Raw genomic sequence first — 20116 nt, forward strand, 5'->3', positions numbered from 1 at the left:
TGGGGGGTCAAAGGTGGCGGGGCGGGGCTGGTGACAGGTTCAAAGGGGGCAGGGCGGGGCGGCCGCCGAACCTGTTTTTGGCAGCGATGGCCACTGGTGTCAGGCTGGTTTGCGGGGCTTCGCTGCTCAGCAGACGATTCAAAGGGCTCCGAGCTGGTTACGTCTTGCTTAGAAAACACAGGTAAATAATGGAGCAGGATAGGTTGTGGGCTGGGCTCACATAGGTTGCTAGGGTAATACGACTAGTCAGAAAGGTGGTGGGACCTCAATTAATATTTGTGGAGGAGGGATGGCGACCTTAAGGAATTCGAACACTCCTTATTCCGTGGCCTTGGTTTAAGTCTCTCCCAAATTTGTGGAGTAACAGTCCTGAGTGAAATGACTTGGGTTTAGCCTTTGCCACAGGTTTGCGAGGGTGGTATTTGGTGATTGTTAGAGATGGCAGTTTGGGGTAGTTGTTAAAATCCGTGTCTTGTCCTGGCTCGGTTGAGTCGGCATGTGCAGTCTCGCTATACTCCGCCAACTTTTAAATGGGTGGAGACTGTTTAAATGTGCCCAGTGAGTTTGCTGGTACTATTTCGTTATCCAACTGGTTCTAGTCGACAATTGTGGGGAACCTGTGTTCGTTTTTCTTGACCAGTCCTCTCGTTAGTTGCTGGCTGTTCCCGCTTGTTGATCGGTGCAGGTTGTAGCACGCTTTCCATTTTGATTCCAATTTGTCCACTGATGCATCAAGTGGAGCCTAGGGTTCCTCCTCCTCCTCAAGCATTTCCCACTCCAGGGCTTTCGGCATTGCAGTAACTCCACTAGTCTGTTTGTAGTCGTTCGTACAGAATCGAACAGTTTTCCTCTGGATAGTCTCAAGCATCTGGATGTCTCCCTTGTGGTACGGGTCCCATGCAGGGCTAGCATATTCCAGAGTTGTCTAACTGGCGTCGTGCAGATGTTACTCTTGTGATTTGTGTATTCCATCTTAGTTTATTGTATATTTCCACTCCCAGGTATGTATTTGAGGATACTTTCTGCAGCGGATGGTCACAAAAGGTGTAAGTCATATCAGGTGGTTGTGTCTTGGCGATCTTCACGACTACACATTTGGTTGCATTGAAGGATATTGACTATCTGTTTTGCAACTCCTGTCTGTCAGCCAGTGGCTCAGTTGGTACCGCCATCGTCTCTGCGTCAGAAGGTTGTCAGTTCAAGTCCCACTCCAGAAACTTGAGCACAAAAATCTAGACTGACACTCCAGTGCTGTACTGAGGGAGTGCTGCACTGTCGGAGGTCATCTTTCGGATGTGATGTTAAACCGAGGCCTTGCCTGCCCCTTCAGGTGGACGTAAAAGATCCCATGGTTCTATTTTGAAGATTGGCAAGGAATTATCCCCGGTGTCCTTGCCAATATTTATCCCTCAATGAACATAACAAAAACAGATTATCGGGCCATTATCACATTGCTGTTTGTGGGAGCTTCCTGAGCGCAAATTAACTGCTGCGTTTCCGACATTGGCTGTAAAGTGCTTTGGGATGTCCGATGGTCGTGAAAGGGGCTATATAAATGCAAGTCTTTTTGTTTTTCCTCGCGTCTTCTCCGGTCGTCTTGGAGTACTTCAAAGACTTTCTTTGCACGATGTACACCTCAGGAATATCAATCCTGAGCAAACAGTCTAACTCTGCTGCATAGTTTGTCTGGCAGGTCATTGATGTAGGTAAGGAAGTCCAGTGGTCCCATTACAGTTCCCTGGGGAACTCCTGAACAGACTGGTGTTAACTGAATGGGAGTACACGGGACTGTTTTCTTGATTTAAGGAAGCGTATTATCTATGATGTAAAGAACTTTCTTCTCCATGTGAGAATAGACCCTCGAATGCGGTATGCTTGTAGTTTGGTGTGATTTCTCTCTTTGGGCACCTTGTCAAAGGCTTTTCCAAAGTTGAGGAAGGCGACATGGACTGTTTCCCCTTTCTCAATGCAACCAGTGATGTTGTTTATCGTCCATACCAATCCCTCCGATCCAGTTTCTATCCCAGCCACAGTACCGAAACGGCTCTCATCAAAGTCGCAAATGACATCCTGTGTGACTGACAAAGGTAACCCTCCCTCCTTGTCCCTTTTGACTTGTCTGCAGCCTTTGACACGGTTAGCCACTCCATCCATCTCTAGCGCCTCTCCACCGTTGTCCAGCTGGGTTGGACTGCACTCACCTGGCTCCATTCTTATCTATCTAATCGTAGCCAGAAAGTCACCTGCAATGGCTTCTCTACCCACTCCTGCATCGTTGCCTTTGGTCTGGTTCAACTTGAGACATTGGGCAGGGAAGGGTTGGTGGTGAGGGTACAAAGTTTGTGGCAGGGGGTCCAAGAAGATGGCTTCCCAATATTTAATTGGAGGAAATTGTGGCTCATTCAAGCAGTCTGACAACACCGAGGCAGTGGAAAGGTTGAAAGCGGTGATGGAGAGATAAAGATAAGTAATGTCCGTGTAAGTGTGGAACTGACCCCATGTCTTAAGATGATGTTGCCAAGCGGCTGTATGTAAATGAGAAAGGGGGGCCAACAATAGATCCTTGGGTGACTACAGAGGTTACAATATAGGAGTGGAAAGAAAAGCCATTGCTGGAGATTGTCTGGCTACAATTTGATAGGCAAGAGTGGAACCATGTGAGAGTAGTCCTACTGAGCTGGACAATAGATGAAACACACTGGAGGAGGACCGTGTGGTCAACTATGTCAAAGGTTGCAGATAAAAATGAGGAGGGATGGTACATCAGCTCACAATCACAGAAGATGTAATTTGTGACTGATTATGGCCATTTCAGTGCTGTGATGGGCGGAAACCTGATTGGAGAGATTCAAACATGAAACTGTGGGAAAGATGGCCATGGATTTTGGAGGCAATCTTGGAGAGGTAGGCCATTCAGCCCTTCGAGCCTGCACCACCATTCAATATGATCATGGCTGATCATGCAACTTCGTGCATTCTCGCCATACCCCTTGATCCCTTTAGCCGTAAGGGCCACATCTAACTCCCTTTTGAATATAATCTAACGAACTGGTCACAACAACTTTCTGTGGTAGAGAATTCCACAGGTTCGCAATTCTCTGAGTGAAGAAGTTTCTCCTCATCTCAGTCCTAAATGGCTTACCCCTTACCCTTAGACTGTGACCCCTGGCTCTGGACTTCCCCAACATCGGGATCATTCTTCCTGCATCTAACCTGTCCAATCCCGTCAGAATTTTATATGTTTCTATGAGGTCCCCTCTTATTCTTCTAAATTCCAGTGAATATAAGCTTAGTCGATGCAATCTTTCTTCATAGGTCAGTCTTATCATCCTGGGAATCAGTCTGGTGAACCTTTGCTGCACTCCCTCAATAGCAAGAATGTTCTTCCTCAGATTAGGAGACCAAAACTGTACACAATATTCAAGGTGTGGCCTCACCAAGGCACTGTACAACTGCAGTAAGACCTCCCTGCTCCTATACTCAAAGGAAGATTGGAAATGGGGCAGTAGTTTGCAATGACAGAGGGGTGATAATTTTGAAAAGGAGGAGCATAGCACCTGAGGAGAGGGAACCATTTATAATGTCAACTAGCATAGCGGCCAGGAAGGGAAGATGAGCTGGCTGCAGTTTAGTGGGAATGAGGCTGGGGAGCAGGAGGTGAATCTCGTGGACAAGATGAGATGGAAGAGAAATTACAGAAAGATGAGGGTTCAGGGTGGAGTGGGTGGGGTAGGGAGAGCTGGTGGTTAGCTACATGTAGCTAATGGTTAATATATTTGACAGAACTGTTCTAAATACATATGTATTGTGTTGGTACCCTCTGGTGGAAGTAAAAGGAAACAAAACTTTTAGAAATTATGTTATGCGTTGAAGGTTTACCCCAAGTAAAAAGGTTTGGCATCAGTGAACCCTCAATAATGGACATAAATTACTTCCATATTTGAAAAGTTGGGAATCATTTACCAGAACTCATCAATAGCAAAATTAGGGGTTAGCAAAGGTGTTTTGAGTACATTTTCAGTTATTTAGATATTTTTGCATGTTTAGTGAAAAGTATTCATGCAACATTTGCATCAAACAAAGTCTGTTGTGGGAGCATGTTACATATAGAGACTTGAGCTTGTTACAGGTTTGGATTTTGAACAATTTGGATGTTTGATTTTGATTGCACTTCCCTTTTCTAGTTCTTGTGATGTGGCCATTGTTGGAGGAGGAATTGTTGGACTGGCATCTGCTAGAGAACTTATACAGCGACATCCTAAGTTGACCTACATTCTACTAGAAAAGGAAAAAAAACTCGGTACATTCTGGCAATAGAACTATGTTAGAAATGCAAACTTCTGAACATGTCCTATGCCATCAGTTTTCTGCTTTAAACTAGTTTGAAATATTTGTATCACAAAATTCTCCCCAGTAATGTTTTTAATATAGCGAATCCTTGCGTATAGACGGTGAATTAATATATTGTTCTGAACCTGTTCTGTTGAATTTATAACCGCACAGTTTGGGAGAGGGAAAGTAGATGGTTAAAGTCTTTGCCACTGGTAGTTGAGTGGAAAAAAAGAGGGAAATATACAATAGAGTAGAGTTGTAAAATCATAAGGTGTAAACCAGCGTTGTCCAGTGGAAATTGTTGACTAACAACAGGTGTGGCTACAGTGACATGCACTAATTTTAGTAGAAAAATTACACAATACAGATAAATGTACTTCACATGTATATTTACTGAACAAACATCTATGACCATTCAGTAATCAAGGAAGTAAAGCATTCAATGATTTTCCACATTCCCGATTTTAATTGCTTCACCATTGGTGGCCTTGCCTTCAGCTGCCTAGGCCCTGAGCTCTGGAATTCCCTGCCTAAACCCCCCCCCCCCCCCCCCCTCTCTCTCTCTCTCTCTCTCTCTCTCTTTCCCCTCCTGCTCCTCCTTTTTAAGATGCTCCTTAAAACCTACCTCTGACCAAACTTTTGGTCATCTGTCATGATATCTCCTGTGGCTCGGTGTCAAATTTTGATTGATAACCCTCGTGTGAAGCGCCATAGGATGTTTTGCTACGTTAAAGGCGCTATATAAATTGCATTTGTTGCTGTTGATCAAAAAGCACTTGCGCACACTGTTTTTTATCTTATCATTTTATGCATAAAAAGGTTAAAGTACACATGCTATTTGAATATGAGTATTCAGGTCACATGGCCAGTGACGTTGTCAATTGCTCATTTTTTTATTTACTAATCAAAATTGCAATTATGTACATCTGGATTCCCAATTAACCATATGTAGAATGTGGCTAATGTATTGGACAACACTAATATAAGCAGTGATGTGGATTTGGAAGAAATTGTAGAAGTGGGATAGAGCTTTTTACAGGGAGGGACCTGTAAATAAATACAGGAATTTTGAAGTTGCTTCAATAGGACAGGGTGATAAGTGAGTTTAGCTTTGTGAAGGATAAGATACGGGTGGTGGAGTTCTGGAGTTTAGGTAGGATGGAGACAAGGAAACTGGCAAGGAGGGGGTTGAGAAAATTGAGTCCAGTTTGAATGAGGGATTCGATGATAGTGGGGTGAAATGAATGATATTTTGAAGATGATTAGATAGGGGTTTGAATCTCAGGTCAGCTTGTAAGTTTTCCTACTGTTGGGCTTGAGTAGGAATAGAGATGGAATACAGGCTAAGCTGTATAATTTCTGGTGAGGCTGACCAGGATTGTTTCAGTCTTGTCATTGTTGAATTGCAAAAGCTCTGGCTCACAAGATTCATATAATTGAGGATGGTGGAGAATGAAGCTTGGTACTGTTGGATATGGATAATGTTGCAATAAATAGATAAGGAATGGGGGAGGGGGTGACTGTGGGCAATAGATGAAAAGCCATTTCAGCAGATAAGCTCGTTGTGTTGGAACAGGTAGGAATAGAATCATATAAGGACAATGAAATGGAGATATAACAACAGAGGGGAGGTGGTGGAGCAGGGTGCATAGTTGAACATGTCGAAAGTCACAGAGGAGAACAAGGGAAAATGCTGCAGTCAGTCATACAAAATGTCATTGAATTTGCCCAAGAGCTTCGGCATTGTGAGTGGGATAGAAGCCTGAGTAAACTGATTTTGAACAGTCGGAATTAGACATAGTGTTGGTTGGTGATGACCTGTTTCTTAACCTTAGAAAGAAAGATGTTGGAGATGGAATGGTAGTTTGAAAAGAGTGAGGTGTTGAGAATAGGCTTTTTAAGGAATGAGTTCTGAAAGCGGGAGATAATACCCGAGGAGAGAGAACAGTTATTGGCATATATTGAGAAAAGAAAGGGTAGCTGAATGGTTAGAGTCTGAGTCAGTAAGGGATCAAGAAAGCAGGTGGTGGGCTTCATGGAAGAAATTAATCTGGTAAGGGCTGGGTGGAGATTAGGGAGAAGCCATACTATGTTGTGAGGTTTGAGCTGGGATAAGGGGTGAGCTATAGTTGATGGGAGGAGGGCAAAGAAGCTGGAGGAGGCAGACGCAACTCAGCAGGTAGCCTCAATGAATTACCGACATCAAATGTAAAGTTGGAGAAGGGAGATGGTTAGTAGAGGAAAAGCGAAATGTTTTAATTTTCTTTGTCCTCAGGATGATCTATGAGAGGATTTGGCTGGAGTGAGGAAAAGTAATAATGTTTCAAGTCGTTGAGCCAAGTTTGGCAATGGTCAACTAGGCTTCTTGTATACCATATGCTTTCAAACCTGTGACCCTCAAACTTGAGACAACTGTTGATGTTGTACAGGAGAGTGGTGGGGATGGGAGATCATGAGGGATCTGGGGGTGATGAAGGTATCAAAAGTGGAATTCAATTGAGTAAGTCAATAAAGGCAGCAACTGGTCCTTCTCTTCCCCACCCACCAAAAAAAAATTGAGTGTAATCTCCTCGTTCCTTAAAACGTTGACTCTCAACCCCTTCATCTTTACATCACACCTCCAACCTCCTCTTCCCCTCAAGTTTGGGAGCATATCATCGCAAACCAACTCACTGTCCACCCCTGCCTATTCAAATAGTGAGTGGAGAGCAAGAGAAGTGCAATTGGAGAGTTATTTTTCCAGAGCACAATAGTGAAATGTTTGGAAACAGATAGGCAAATGTTAATGACAAGGGAAACAAATAAATGGTTGGAAATGTCTTGTCAGAAATTGAGACCTAGGAGGTAAGGGGAAGAGTTAATATGCAGCATGAGGGTCAGTGAGGACAAAAGAGCAAATAAGTCAGAATAGAGGAGCAAAGGAAATTTATGTCAGTTGAAGTTATCAAGGATGAGGAATCACTGTCTGATGTACTTAATATATCTTTTATGAGTGCTTTTTAAAATGTGACAGGAATATGTTTGTTTTAACTTGGACCCCTCCCCCCCCCCCCCCATTAGCAGTGGTAATGTTAGAAACAATTAGCATTTTAAGTCATTACAAAAGTTTGAGGAATTGTTTGGCTGTAAATAATTATGTACGGCATTTTAAGATCTCAGTCTAAAAATTGAGCAAACTGGAGTAATAACTCAAGTTACTAGCCTGAAGTTATATTATCCATTTATTTAAATTTCAGTATGGGGAGAAGATCTTGCATCCTCTAAGTATCTGTTTTTTCCTTTTGTCCCTTTTTATGATTTGATGCCACTACCCTGCATAATCAGATCAGCCATGATCTTATTGAATAGCGGAGCAGGCTCGAGGGGCCATATGGCCTACTCCTGTTCCTATTTCTTCTTTTCTTATAATAAAGTGGTCAGAATCACTCCATGTGGGAAGTTGATCCAATACTCTACAGCAGTGATTTTGAGTACGAGTGCACTGTGCCACCAAATTGCCTAAATAGTATCATGTTCGTTTTAATGTGTCAATACAAAGAGCAGGGTCAGTGTTGTTACCCTTATAATGTGTTTTTTCAATCGAATTCACTTATTTTCATAAATACTACAGTAACTAGTTTATTATAAATTTAACCTTTTGCTTTCTGACCCAATAATTATTTGTCATCTTGTTCAGCTTTCCATCAGAGTGGACACAATAGTGGGGTTATTCACAGTGGAATTTACTATACACCAGGGTCTTTGAAGGCCAAACTATGTGTGCGGGGTGCTGAACTAAGCTATGCTTATTGTGAGAAGAAAGGTATCCCTTACAAACGATGCGGCAAAGTGAGTATACCGACTGCTGTATAAATGTTGATCACATTTCTTTTTCTATTGCTCGCAATGATTATGTGACTGCACCTGCAAATTACTTATCACTTATCTACAAATTACTGAAGGGTCATCAACCTGAAACGTTAACTCTGTTTCTCTCCATAGATAAGTGACTAGCTGAGATTTCCAGCATTTTCTGTTTTTATTTCAGATTCCAGCATCTGCAGTATTTTGCTTTTGCAAATTACTTATACTATTTTATCAGATATAGTGAACTATGGTTTTAAAATGGGCTGCCAAAATTTCACCTGGGAGAACCAAGATGCAACTCTTAATTATTGATCCACACAATTACTGAATTGGAACACATTTTTAGTTATGAAACCCAGCATATTTATTTCCTACAAAATATTCCTAATTTTTTTCATCTATATAGGTATATTAGCCATCAACAATATTATGGCTGTATAGTTTGTACAGTGACACAGAAAATCAAAGACTGGGGCTGCAGTTTCCTAATATACACTCCGTGTGCACCAGGAGCATGCAATTTGTGAGTTTGCTAGCATTATAATCTTTAATAAACACTAATTTCCATAAACAAACAAAATTATCTCTCAATGCTCAAAGTTGATCACTTATGCAGTTTCCAAATTTTTGTGTGAAAAATAATTAATTAAATCTCAAATGGTTGAGGGAAGATTTTTGAACTGAATATGTACAAGCAAAAGAGATGATTGACTTCAAGTCCATACTCTAGATACAATCTCTCTCTCTTTATTTAACCATCAACAAAGAACTCTCAATAGCATCTATTACTGTTGGCATGTGTTGCTTCTGTTTTTTTTTTGGGGGGGGGAGGAGCTCATGACCAAAACACAACTGTGATGTGTTCATATAAATTTATCACTTGCCTGAAATAAAGTTTTGAACATTCAATCTGTGGTTTCTTTGAGTGTTTTCAAAAAAGCAAAGTAACTTTCATCCTCGCAGGATGAGAGGACTATCTCTCCTACCTTTCAACTCTTAGTATCCTGGAAAATTCTGCAAGCTACACATTTTCAAAATGCACAGATGTGATTGAAAGCTCTGGACAACTGTTGAGGTAAAATGTCAGTCGTAGCCCAGCCTTTTGAGAAAGGCGGAGTCCTTCAAGTTAAAACTTTACTGAAGGTGTTAAAAGATGCAAAATACAATTCAGTAATCACATTTAATCATTTAAAAAAATATCTTGTTTACAAGCTTATTTTGGAGAATATAAATTTCAATTAGTAAGAAAATTGGCATAGATATTTATAAAGACACATATATTGAGTGGTTTCATTGATTCATCAGCAGAGAGTTGAGCAACTATTTAAATAGGGAATTTTAATGTTGGGATTTGAAATAAAAGTATGACAACAGGAAGTAAAGTTCTCCGACGACACTCTGGGGCCCAAGTCCTTCATTGGATATATTCAAGAGGGAGTTAGATATGGCCCTTACGGTTAAGGGGATCAAGGGGTATGAAGAGAAAGCAGGAAAGGGGTACTGAGGGAATGATCAGCCATGATCTTATTGAATGGTGGTGCAGGCTCGAAGAGCCGAATGGCCTACTCCTGCACCTATTTTCTATGTTTGTGGACAGGAAGTGTGTCCATACACAAGATTTTTAGTACGATACTAGTGGATTCTCTGTGGCATTGCTCACCGAAATGTCATTGCGAGTTCTCTTTTTTTCCTGAAAGATGTTTTTTTTTCTTGTTTTCACTACAATCTTTTTTTGTAACTATCTCTTTGTGCCTCTATTCATCTCTGTCACTCAACCTCTTTTTCTGCTTGTTCTCCTAACTTAGGTGTTCCTCTGTCCACCTAAGCCCCTCTCTGTTTCTTGAATCTCTCTTTCTCTCACCCTCCAATCTGCAGCTCTGGCCTCAGACTCTTTGGGGCTGAAATTCAGATATGCCAGAAAACTGGCGCACCCACGATTGTTTACCTTTTTTTCCCACCGGGAGTGATGAGGCAGCCTTCGGAGCAATTTTCTCAACTTTAAACTTTTTTCCCCGTTGGACCGGAAGTCGGTCATAATGGTGGAATTTGGGACGGTAAGTCCTGGTGAGGGGCGGAAGTTGGGGTGGGACCGTATCTCAGCTACTGTCACTCAGCAGCGTAGCGGAGATGACGCAACGACGCATGTGTGTTGCCACGCTCTCTCCTTCACTTAAAGGGGAGAATATTCGGCATTTGTAAACTTCAGCCCACTGGGCCATCTGGGAGGATTTCAGCCAGGCCAGCGGCCTGGCACCCAAGAGTGGGTGCCAGGCTGCCTGTTGGTGGCCCAGCCGAACCCGGGGCAATAATTGGCAGGCTAATTCGGAAGTCGGCCGGCAAAAATATCAACATGGTGGCAGTGGGCCCTCCCCTTGAAGGGTCGCTACGCTGCTGGGCCACACACCGTCAGGAGAAGGTGCACTGACAGAACAAGCTGTCGGGGGCACCGTCCAGCGGCTCGTGGATTTTTGCAATTAAATTTGGGGCGGATTAAAATGTAGGTGCAGGATAGCTTTGATGACGCGCTTGCGGCAGTCGGCAGCAGCGGGGTTGAAGTGGGGACAGGCCGAAAAATCCCAGAGCTGAATTTGGGTCGAGGCAGCCCATCGACTGCAACGCGGCAGCCACTCGATTCCACTGCAAAACGGCGATAACGGGCCTTATGTGGACCCTGAATTTTGGCTCGTTTATCTCTCTCTCTAATTTCTGTTTGGATTAGGCTCTAGAGAACAGCATTTGTAACAAGCAGCAACACAAGAATGGGCCTCCGTTGAGGAGCCCCTCATTGGCTGGTTCGACAGTATGTAGAAAAAAAAAGAATGGGGAAAGAACACCTAGAAGGGTAGGAAAATAAAGATGCCAATAAAAAGAGTAAAACATGAAAATGTTAAATAACTGTCAATTTGCCTGTTGCTTACCTTGCACAGACAAAAAAACAATATGACTGTCAGATCGAGCTTTAGACAGAAGAACCTGTTCTGCAGGGACACCCGGTGACCAGACTAAACTGTTTACAGCCTAAACTTTTTTTATATCATACACTCTCACTGTAAAATACAGTTAATCTGTGATAGCAAGCATGATTCATTATATGACATGCAAGCTGTAACACCATTAACAAATCACCAGGCCACCTACAAGTGCAACAGGCCTTCCAGGTAAATTTGGAGATTTATATAATGGGAATTTTCATAGGACTAGGATGACAAGGGAGTTTTGTGTGTGCCATGTACCAGAGTAAATACACAAGGGTAGCAGTTGCAGTTGGAGGCTTCCTGCGGGTGGATGCCTCTGACCTGCAAAAAATCTACGAATTTACTTGGTCCGGCAGGTTCGTAGATTTGCGCTTCCCGGGCGTCTACGTGTGGGCCTGCGGAGAGGGAGGTTTGCAGATTTGTGCTCCTGGGACTACTCGTAGGCCTGCGTAGAGGCCCAGGTATGCCAAGGGTGCATGCGGTTCGCAAATGCCTCTGAGATCACATATTGGCTTGCCTAACCAATAAAAGAAGGGAATCTCCATTTGTACTTGAGGGGTTCCCATTTGTACGGAAACCCCATAAATATGAATGAGAATAACTTAAAAAAAATACACAAACACGTGAAATACATTAAAAAAAATTACAGGCCAGTCAGCCTAACCTCAGTGGAAGGAAAATTATTGTAACAAAATCTTGAGGGACAGGATAAATCTTCATTTGGAACGACATGGATTAATCAAAGACAGTCAGCATGGATTTGTCAAGGGAAAGTCGTGTCTGACTAACTTGATTGAATTTTTCGAGGAGGTAACCAGGAGGGTCGATGAGGGCAGTGCATATGATGTAGTGTATATGGATTTTAGCAAAGCTTTTGATAAGGTCCCACATGGCAGACTGGTCATGAAAGTAAAAGCCCATGGGATCCAGGGCAAAGTGGCAAGTTGGGTCCAAAATTGGCTTGGAGGCGGGAAGCAAAGAACAAACATAAGAACATAAGAATTAAGAACAGGAGTAGGCCATCTAGCCCCTCGAGGCTGCTCCGCCATTCAACAAGATCATGGCTGATCTGGCCGTGGACTCAGCTCCATTTACCTGCCTGCTCCCCATAACCCTTAATTCCTTTATTGGTTAAAAATCTATCTATCTGTGATTTGAATACATTCAATGAGCTAGCCTCAACTGCTTCCTTGGGCCGAGAATTCCACAGATTCACAACCTTCTGGGAGAAGAAATTCCTTCTCAACTCGGTTTTAAATTGGCTCCCCCGTATTTTGAGGCTGTGCCCCCTAGTTCTAGTCTCCCTGACCTGTGGAAACAACCTCTCTGCCTCTATCTTGTCTATCCCTTTCATTATTTTAAATGTTTCTATAAGATCACCCCTCATCCTTCTGAACGCCAATGAGTAAAGACCCAGTCTACTCAATCTATCATCATAAGGTAACCCCCTCATCTCCGGTATCAGCCTAGTGAATCGTCTCTGTACCCCTCCAAAGCTAGTATATCCTTCCTTAAGTAAGGTGACCAAAACTGCACTCAGTATTCCAGGTGTGGCCTCACCAATACCCTGTACAGTTGCAGCAGGACCTCCCTGCTTTTGTACTCCATCCCTCTCGCAATGAAGGCCAACATTCCATTCGCCTTCCTGATTACTTGCTGCACCTGCAAACTAACTTTTTGGGATTCATGCATAAGGACCCCCAGGTCCCTCTGCACCGCAGCATGTTGTAATTTCTCCCCATTCAAATAATATTTCCTTTTACTGTTTTTTTTTTTTTTCCCAAGGTGGATGACCTCACATTTTCCGACATTGTATTCCATCTGCCAAACCTTAGCCCATTCGCTTAACCTATCTAAATCTCTTTGCAGCCTCTCTGTGTCCTCTACACAACCCGCTTTCCCACTAATCTTTGTGTCATCTGCAAATTTTGTTACACTACACTCCGTCCCCTCTTCCACGTCATCTATGTATATTAATGGTTGATGGATGTTTTTGTGACTGGAAGGCTGTATCCAGTGGGGTTCTGCAGGGCTCAGTCCCTTGCTTTTTGTAGTATATATCAATGATTTGGACTTAAATGTTGGGGGTATGATTAAGAAGTTTTGCAGATAAGACTAAAATAGGCTGTGTGGTTGATAATGAAGAAGAATGCTGCGGAATGCAGGATGATAGCGGCCATGATGTTTCGGTTGGAGGCTTCTTTCGGATGAACGCCTCTGACCGGAGAATTTGTACGAAAGTACCTGGTGGTCCCAGAGGAGCCTGTGATTCCGGTGGGGAGGCCTTCTCTTCCTGCGCTGCAAATCTTCGGGAATTTTTTGAGGATGTTTCCAGTAGAGTGGACAAGGGGGAACCAATTGATGTGGTGTATTTGGACTTTCAGAAGGCTTTCGACAAGGTCCCACACAAGAGATTAATGTGCAAAGTTAAAGCACATGGGATTGGGGGTAGTGTGCTGACATGGATTGAGAACTGGTTGGCAGACAGGAAGCAAAGAGTAGGAGTAAATGGGTACTTTTCAGAATGGCAGGCAGTGACTAGTGGGGTACCGCAAGGTTCTGTGCTGGGGCCCCAGCTGTTTACATTGTACATTAATGATTGAGACGAGGGGATTAAATGTAGTATCTCCAAATTTATGGATGACACTAAATTGGGTGGCAGTGTGAGCTGTGAGGAGGATGCTGCAGAGTGACTTAGATAGGTTAGGTGAGTGGGCAAATGCATGGCAGATGAAGTATAATGTGGATAAATGTGAAGTTATCCACTTTGGTGGTAAAAACAGAGAGACAGACTATTATCTGAATGGTGACAGATTAGGTAAAGGAGAGGTGCAACGAGACTAATGGTACATTAGTCATTGAAGGTTGGCATGCAGGTACAGCAGGTGGTTAAGAAAACAAATGCATAGCAAGGGGATTTGAGTACAGGGGCAGGGAGGTGTTACTACAGTTGTATAGGGCCTTGGTGAGGCCACACCTGGAATATTGTGTACAGTTTTGGTCTCCGAACTTGAGGAAGGACATTCTTGCTATTGAGGGAGTGCAGCGAAGGTTCACCAGGCTGGTTCTCGGGATGGCGGGACTGACATATCAAGAAAGATTGGATCAACTGGGCTTGTATTCACTGAAGATCAGAAGAATGAGAGGGGATCTCATAGAAATGTTTAAAATTCTGACGCGTTTAGACTGGTTAGATGCAGGAAGAATGTTCCCAATATTGGGGAAGTCCAGAACCAGGGGTCACAGTCTAAGGATAAGTAGTAAGCCATTTAGGACCGAGATGAGGAGAAACTTCTTCACCCAGAGAGTGGTGAACCTGTGGAATTCTCTACCACAGAAAGTTGTTGAGGTCACTTCACTAAATATATTCAAAAAGGAGTTAGATGTAGTCCTTACTACTAGGGGGATCAAGGGGTATGGCGAGAAAGCAGGAATGGGGTACTGAAGTTGCATGTTCAGCCATGAACTCATTGAATGGCGGTGCAGGCTCGAAGGGCCGAATGGCCTACTCCTGCACCTATTTTCTATGTTTCTATTTTAAAGCGTGCTCCCATCCTCCAGGTTCGGACGCAGAAGGTGCAGTCATGTCACGTGTGACTGCACAACCAACCAGATACAGTATTCCACAGCTTTCTCATATTAATAGCAATGAGAACTCTATATCTACGCGTTCTCATTACTATTAATAGAAAAAAACAAACACACTAAACACCATTTATAAAAAAAAACGCCTCATTAAAATTAATTGAGTCTTAGGGGAAAAAAATTCCGACTTTTAAAGTTTTTAAATTATGGTTTAAAATAAACTTACCGTAGTGGGCAGGGTTTTTAAACAATAAAATGTGTTTTTTAAAATTTTATTTTATTATGTTTGTCTGTTTTAAAACTTTTATGCCTGTAAAAGTAGTCTGTGCCTGCTTTTATCAGGCATAAGAATTTTCAGGACCTCCCGCTGGGCACAATATGGGTAAATAACGTAATCTTGCCCATGCGAATGTCCTTGCTTCAGAGATGCAGGGGATCTGTGAAGCTGGACTTGACCGATCAGCAAAGCCGGTTTTCAGTGCATGTGCGATGCCTTCCCGGGTCCATACACACTCAGTACAGATCCGGGGAGGCTGGGATTTCTGGGCCATCAATGTACTTGTCAGGTGGGCAGAACAGTGGCAAATGGAATTAAATCTGGATAAGTGTGAGGTAATGCATTTGGGGAGCTCTAACAAGGCAAGGGAATGCACATTAAATAGTACAACACTGAAAAGTGTAGAGGATCAAAGGGACCTTGGAGTGCAGGTCCACAGAGCCCTGAAGGTAGCAGGCCTGATAGAGAAGGTTAAGAAGGCATATGGAATACTTGCCTTTTATAAGTCGAGGCATGGAATACAAGAGCAAGGAGGTTATGCTTGAACTGTATAAAACAATGGTTAGGCTGCAGCTTGGAGTACTGTGTGCAGTTCTGGTTACCACATTACAGGAAAGATGTGATTGCACTGGAAAGGGTTCAGAGGAAATTTACAAGAATGTTGCATAAACTAGAGAATTTTGGCTGAGGTAAGATTGGAGATGCTGGGTCTGTTTTCTTTGGAACAGAGAAGGTTAAGGGGAAATCTGATTGAGGTGTATAAAATTATGAAGGGGCCTGGCTAGAGTGGATAGGAAGGACCTATTTCCCTTGGCAGATGGGTCAACAACCTGGTGTCATAGATTTAAAGTAATTGGAAGGAGGTTTAGAGGAGATACGAGGGGAAATTTCTTCACCCAGAGGATGGTGGGGGTCTGGAACTCTCTGTCTGAAAGGGTGATAGAGATAGGAACCCTCACCACATTTAAAAGATACTTGGATGTGCATTTAAAGTGCCATAACCTACAGGGCTACGGACCAAGAGCTGGAAAGTGGGATGATGGGCCGAAATGGCCTCCTTCTGTACTGTAAATTTCTATGGTTCTATCATTCATTTCATATTTGAAATTAAGTAAAATGCTGTTAAATTAAATATTTTAAACAAAAATGTATTTTTCTTAAATAAAAATTTGTTTTTAATGGGGCTAAAAATAAACTTGCCTTATTGGACAGGATTTTTAATGTATAAATGAGTGACAACATTTTATTTTTCTATTTTTTTTTAAACTCTTGCGCTGCTAAAAGCAGACCTGCTTTTATCAGGCATAAGAATTTCAGAAGTTTGGCAAATAGCTCGCGAATGCCCTTTTCTTTCAGATTCGTACGATCTGTCAAGAGGATGCCTAAACCTGGAACTTGCGAGACCCCTATGGGCACGTACGCACCCATAGGGGCCGCAAATTCAGCCCCATAATAGATAAATGTGTAGATTGAGGACTGCATTCCATGTTAAAGTTGCCTGTTCAACCTCCTTGATTTTGAGGAAGTCACATCCGAAGTGGACCTAAACTTCCAGAAATCGTTTGGCAAAGTTCCGCAGGGGAGGCTATTAGTTAAGATCAAAGCTGTAGTGATCGAGAGTAAATCTTGGGTATGGTTAAGAAATTGGCTGATTGGTAGAAAATAGGCACTTGTTCAAAGAGTTAGATTTGGGTAGGGTGGGGTGGAGTACTGATTAAGGTACCCAAGCATAGTTTCTCATTTATATCAATGATTTGGACTCAAAACCTAATTCATATTGGTCAGATTTTCAGATGATGCCAAACTAGAAATTGGCAGTGTTCTGAATGAGCTGTGCAAAATATGTAAGTGGACAGAGCAATGGCAGATTAAGTTTAATACAGACAAATGTAAAGGGCTTCACAATGGAAGGAAAAGTAGACAAGACTCGTACTCTGAATAATGCAAGAAATAGCAAAGGAAGTTGAAAAAGATCTAGGAGACACTGTACACTTGACCGTCAAAGCATCCAACCAATGCAGATGAGCAATCAACAAAGCACATTGAATGTTGAACTATGCAGCTAAAACAGTAGAATACAAGTCAGGAAGTAATCAAACTGAACAGTGCTCTCATCAGACCACACCTTGAGTAATGTCCAGTTTTTGTCACCGAGACACAGGCAGATATTCAAGCACGGGAGGCAAGCAGAGAAGAGCTGATCCCCAATCTCCGGTTTCATAAGAACATAAGAAATAGGAGCAGGAGTTTGCCATTTGGCCCCTCGAGCTTGCTCTGCCATTTAATAAGATCATGGCTGATCTGATCATGGATTCAGCTCCACTTCCCTGCCCACTCTCCATAACCCTTTTTTCCCTTATCGCTCAAAAATCTGTCTATATCTGCTTTAAATATATTCAATGACTCCACCTCCACAGCTCTTGGGGGCAGAGAATTCCACAGATTTACAACCCTCCGAGAGAAGAAATTCCTCCTCATCTCCGTTTTAAATGGGCGGCCCCTTATTCTGAGACTATGCCCTCTAGTTTTAGTTTCCCCTATGAGTGGAAATATCCTCTGCATCCACCTTGTCGAGCCCTTTCATTATCTTATGTTTCGATAAGATCAACCCTCATTCTTCTGAACTCCAAAGATTATAGGCTCAACCTATCGTCATAAGTCAACCCCCTCATCTCCGGAACCATTCCAGTGAACCTTCTCTGAACTGCCTCAAAACAAGTATATCCTTCCTTAAATACGGAGACCAAAACTGTACACAGTACTCTAGGTGTGGCTTCACCAATACCCTGTACAGTTGCAGCAGGACTTTTCTGCTTTTATACTCCATCCCCCTTGCAATAAAGGCCAACATTCCATTTGCCTTCCTGATTACTTGCTGTACCTGCATACTAACATTTTGTGTTTCATGCACAAGGACCCCCAGATCCCCCTCTACTGCTGCATTTTGTAATCTCCATTTAAATAATTTGCTTTTTTATTTTTCCTGCCAAAGTGGATAACCTCACACTTTCCGACATTATTCTCCATCTGCCAAATGTTTTCCCACTCACTTAGCCTGTCTATATCCCTTTGCAGATTTTTTGTGTCCTCCACAATTTGCTTTCCCACCCATCTATGTACCATCAGCAAACTTGGCTACATTACACTTGATCCCTTCATCCAAGTCATTAATATAGATTGTAAATAGTTGAGGCCCCAGCATCGATCCCTGCGGCTCCCCATTAGTTACTGTTGGCCAACATGAAAATGACCCATTTATCCTGACTCTGTTTTCTGTTCGTTGGCCAATCCTCTATCCATGCTAATAGATTACCCCCAACCCCGTGAGCTCTTCTCTTGTGCAGTAACCTTTTATGTGGCACCTTATCGAATGCCTTATGGAAATCTACATACACTACATCTATTGGTTCCCCTTTATCCACCCTGATCGTTACATCCTCAAAGGACTTTATCAAATTTGTCAAACATGATTTCCTTTTCATAAAACCATGCTGACTCTGCTTGATTGTGTTCTGATTTTCTAAATGTCCTGCTATTACTTCCTTAATAATGGTCTCCAGCATTTACCAAATGACAGATGTTAGGCTAACTAGTCTGTAGTTTCCTGCTTTCTGTCTGTCTCCTTCCTTGAAGGGGCGTTACATTTGCGGTTTTCCAATCTGCTGGGACCTCCTCAGAACCCAGGGTATGTTGGTAGATTACAACCAATGCATCCACTATCTCTTCTTTTAAGACCTTGGGATGCAAGCTATCAGGTCCAGCAGACTTGTCCGTCTTTAGTCCCATTATTTTACTAGTACTTTTTCTTTAGTGATGGTGATTATTTTAAGTTGCTCCCTCCCTATAGCCCCTTGATTATCCTCTATTGAGATATTTTTAGTGTCTTCTGCCATGAAGACCGATACAAAATATTTGTTCAAAGTCTCTGCCATTTCCCTGGTCCCCATTATTAATTCCCCAGACTCATCCTCGAAGGGACCAACATTTACTTTAGCCACTCTTTTCCTTTGTATGTACCTATAGAAACTCTTACTATCTTTTTTATATTTTGTGCTAGTTTACTTTCATCTATCTTCCCTCTTTCTTTTTTTAGTCATTCTTTGCTGGCTTTTAAAAGTTTCCCAATCCTCTGGCCTCCCACTAGTCTTGGCCACTTTGTATGACCTTGTTTTCAATTTGATACCATCCATTGTTTCCTTAGTTAGCCATGGATGGTTATCCCTTCTCTTAGTTTTTCCTTCTCATTGGGATATATTTTTGTTGCAAGTTATGAAATATCTCCTTTTTTGTCTGCCACTGATCATCCAACCGTCCCACCCTCTAATCTATTTTCCCAGTCCACTTTAGCCAACTCTGCCATCATACCTTTGTAGTCTCCTTTATTTAAGCTTAGGACACTGGTTTGGGATCCAACTTTCACACCCTCCAACTGAATTTGAAATTCAACCATGTTATGGTCACTCATTCTTAGAGGATCCTTAACTAGGAGATCATTTATTAATCCTGTCTCTGTACACAGTACCAGATCCAAGAGAGTCTGCTCCCTGGTTGGTTCTGCAACATACTGTTCAAGGAAATTATCCCGGGTACACTCTATGAACTCTTCCTCAAGGCTACCCTGGCCAATTTGTTTTGTCCAATCAATATGAAGGTTAAAATCGCCCATGATTATTGCTGTTCCTTTTTTTACAAGTCTCCATTATTTCTTGATTTATACTCCGTCCAACAGTGTAGCTGTTAAGGGGCCTATAGACTACGCCCACCAGCGACTTTTCCCCCTCGTTCCTTATCTCCATCCAAACTGATTTAACATCTTGATCTTCTGAGCCAATATCGTTTCTCACGAACGCACTGATCTCATCCTTTATTCACAGAGCTACACCACCTCCTTTTCCTTTGTCTGTCCTTCCGAAATGTCAAATACCCCTGAATATTTAGTTCCCAGCCTTGGTCACCTTGCAACCATGTCTCTGGAATGGCTATCAGATCATACCCATTTGTATCTATTTGTGCCGTCAACTCATCTATTTTGTTACGAATGCTGTGTGCATTCAGTCAAAGAGCTTTTAAATTTGTTTTATTACCATTTTTTCCTGCTTTG

General features: G+C 42.5%; 1 protein-coding gene across 4 annotated transcripts in view; it reads left to right on the forward strand.

Moving 5' to 3' along the window:
• Positions 1–50: 50 nt before the first annotated feature.
• Positions 51–20116, forward strand: part of l2hgdh (L-2-hydroxyglutarate dehydrogenase) — a 43683-nt gene continuing 23617 nt past the window's right edge. For 3 of the 4 annotated variants that reach the window (XM_070879240.1, XM_070879241.1, XM_070879242.1), the window contains exons 1-3: positions 51–181; positions 4185–4300; positions 8009–8160. In XM_070879240.1, coding sequence (XP_070735341.1) covers positions 87–181; positions 4185–4300; positions 8009–8160 — 363 coding nt within the window. In that variant the 5' untranslated portion in view covers positions 51–86. The remainder of the gene's footprint in view (positions 182–4184; positions 4301–8008; positions 8161–20116) is intronic. The other variant, XM_070879243.1, reaches the window with a different exon arrangement.

This window comes from Pristiophorus japonicus, chromosome 4 (assembly GCF_044704955.1).
Source record: "Pristiophorus japonicus isolate sPriJap1 chromosome 4, sPriJap1.hap1, whole genome shotgun sequence".
Lineage (NCBI taxonomy): Eukaryota > Metazoa > Chordata > Chondrichthyes > Pristiophoridae > Pristiophorus > Pristiophorus japonicus.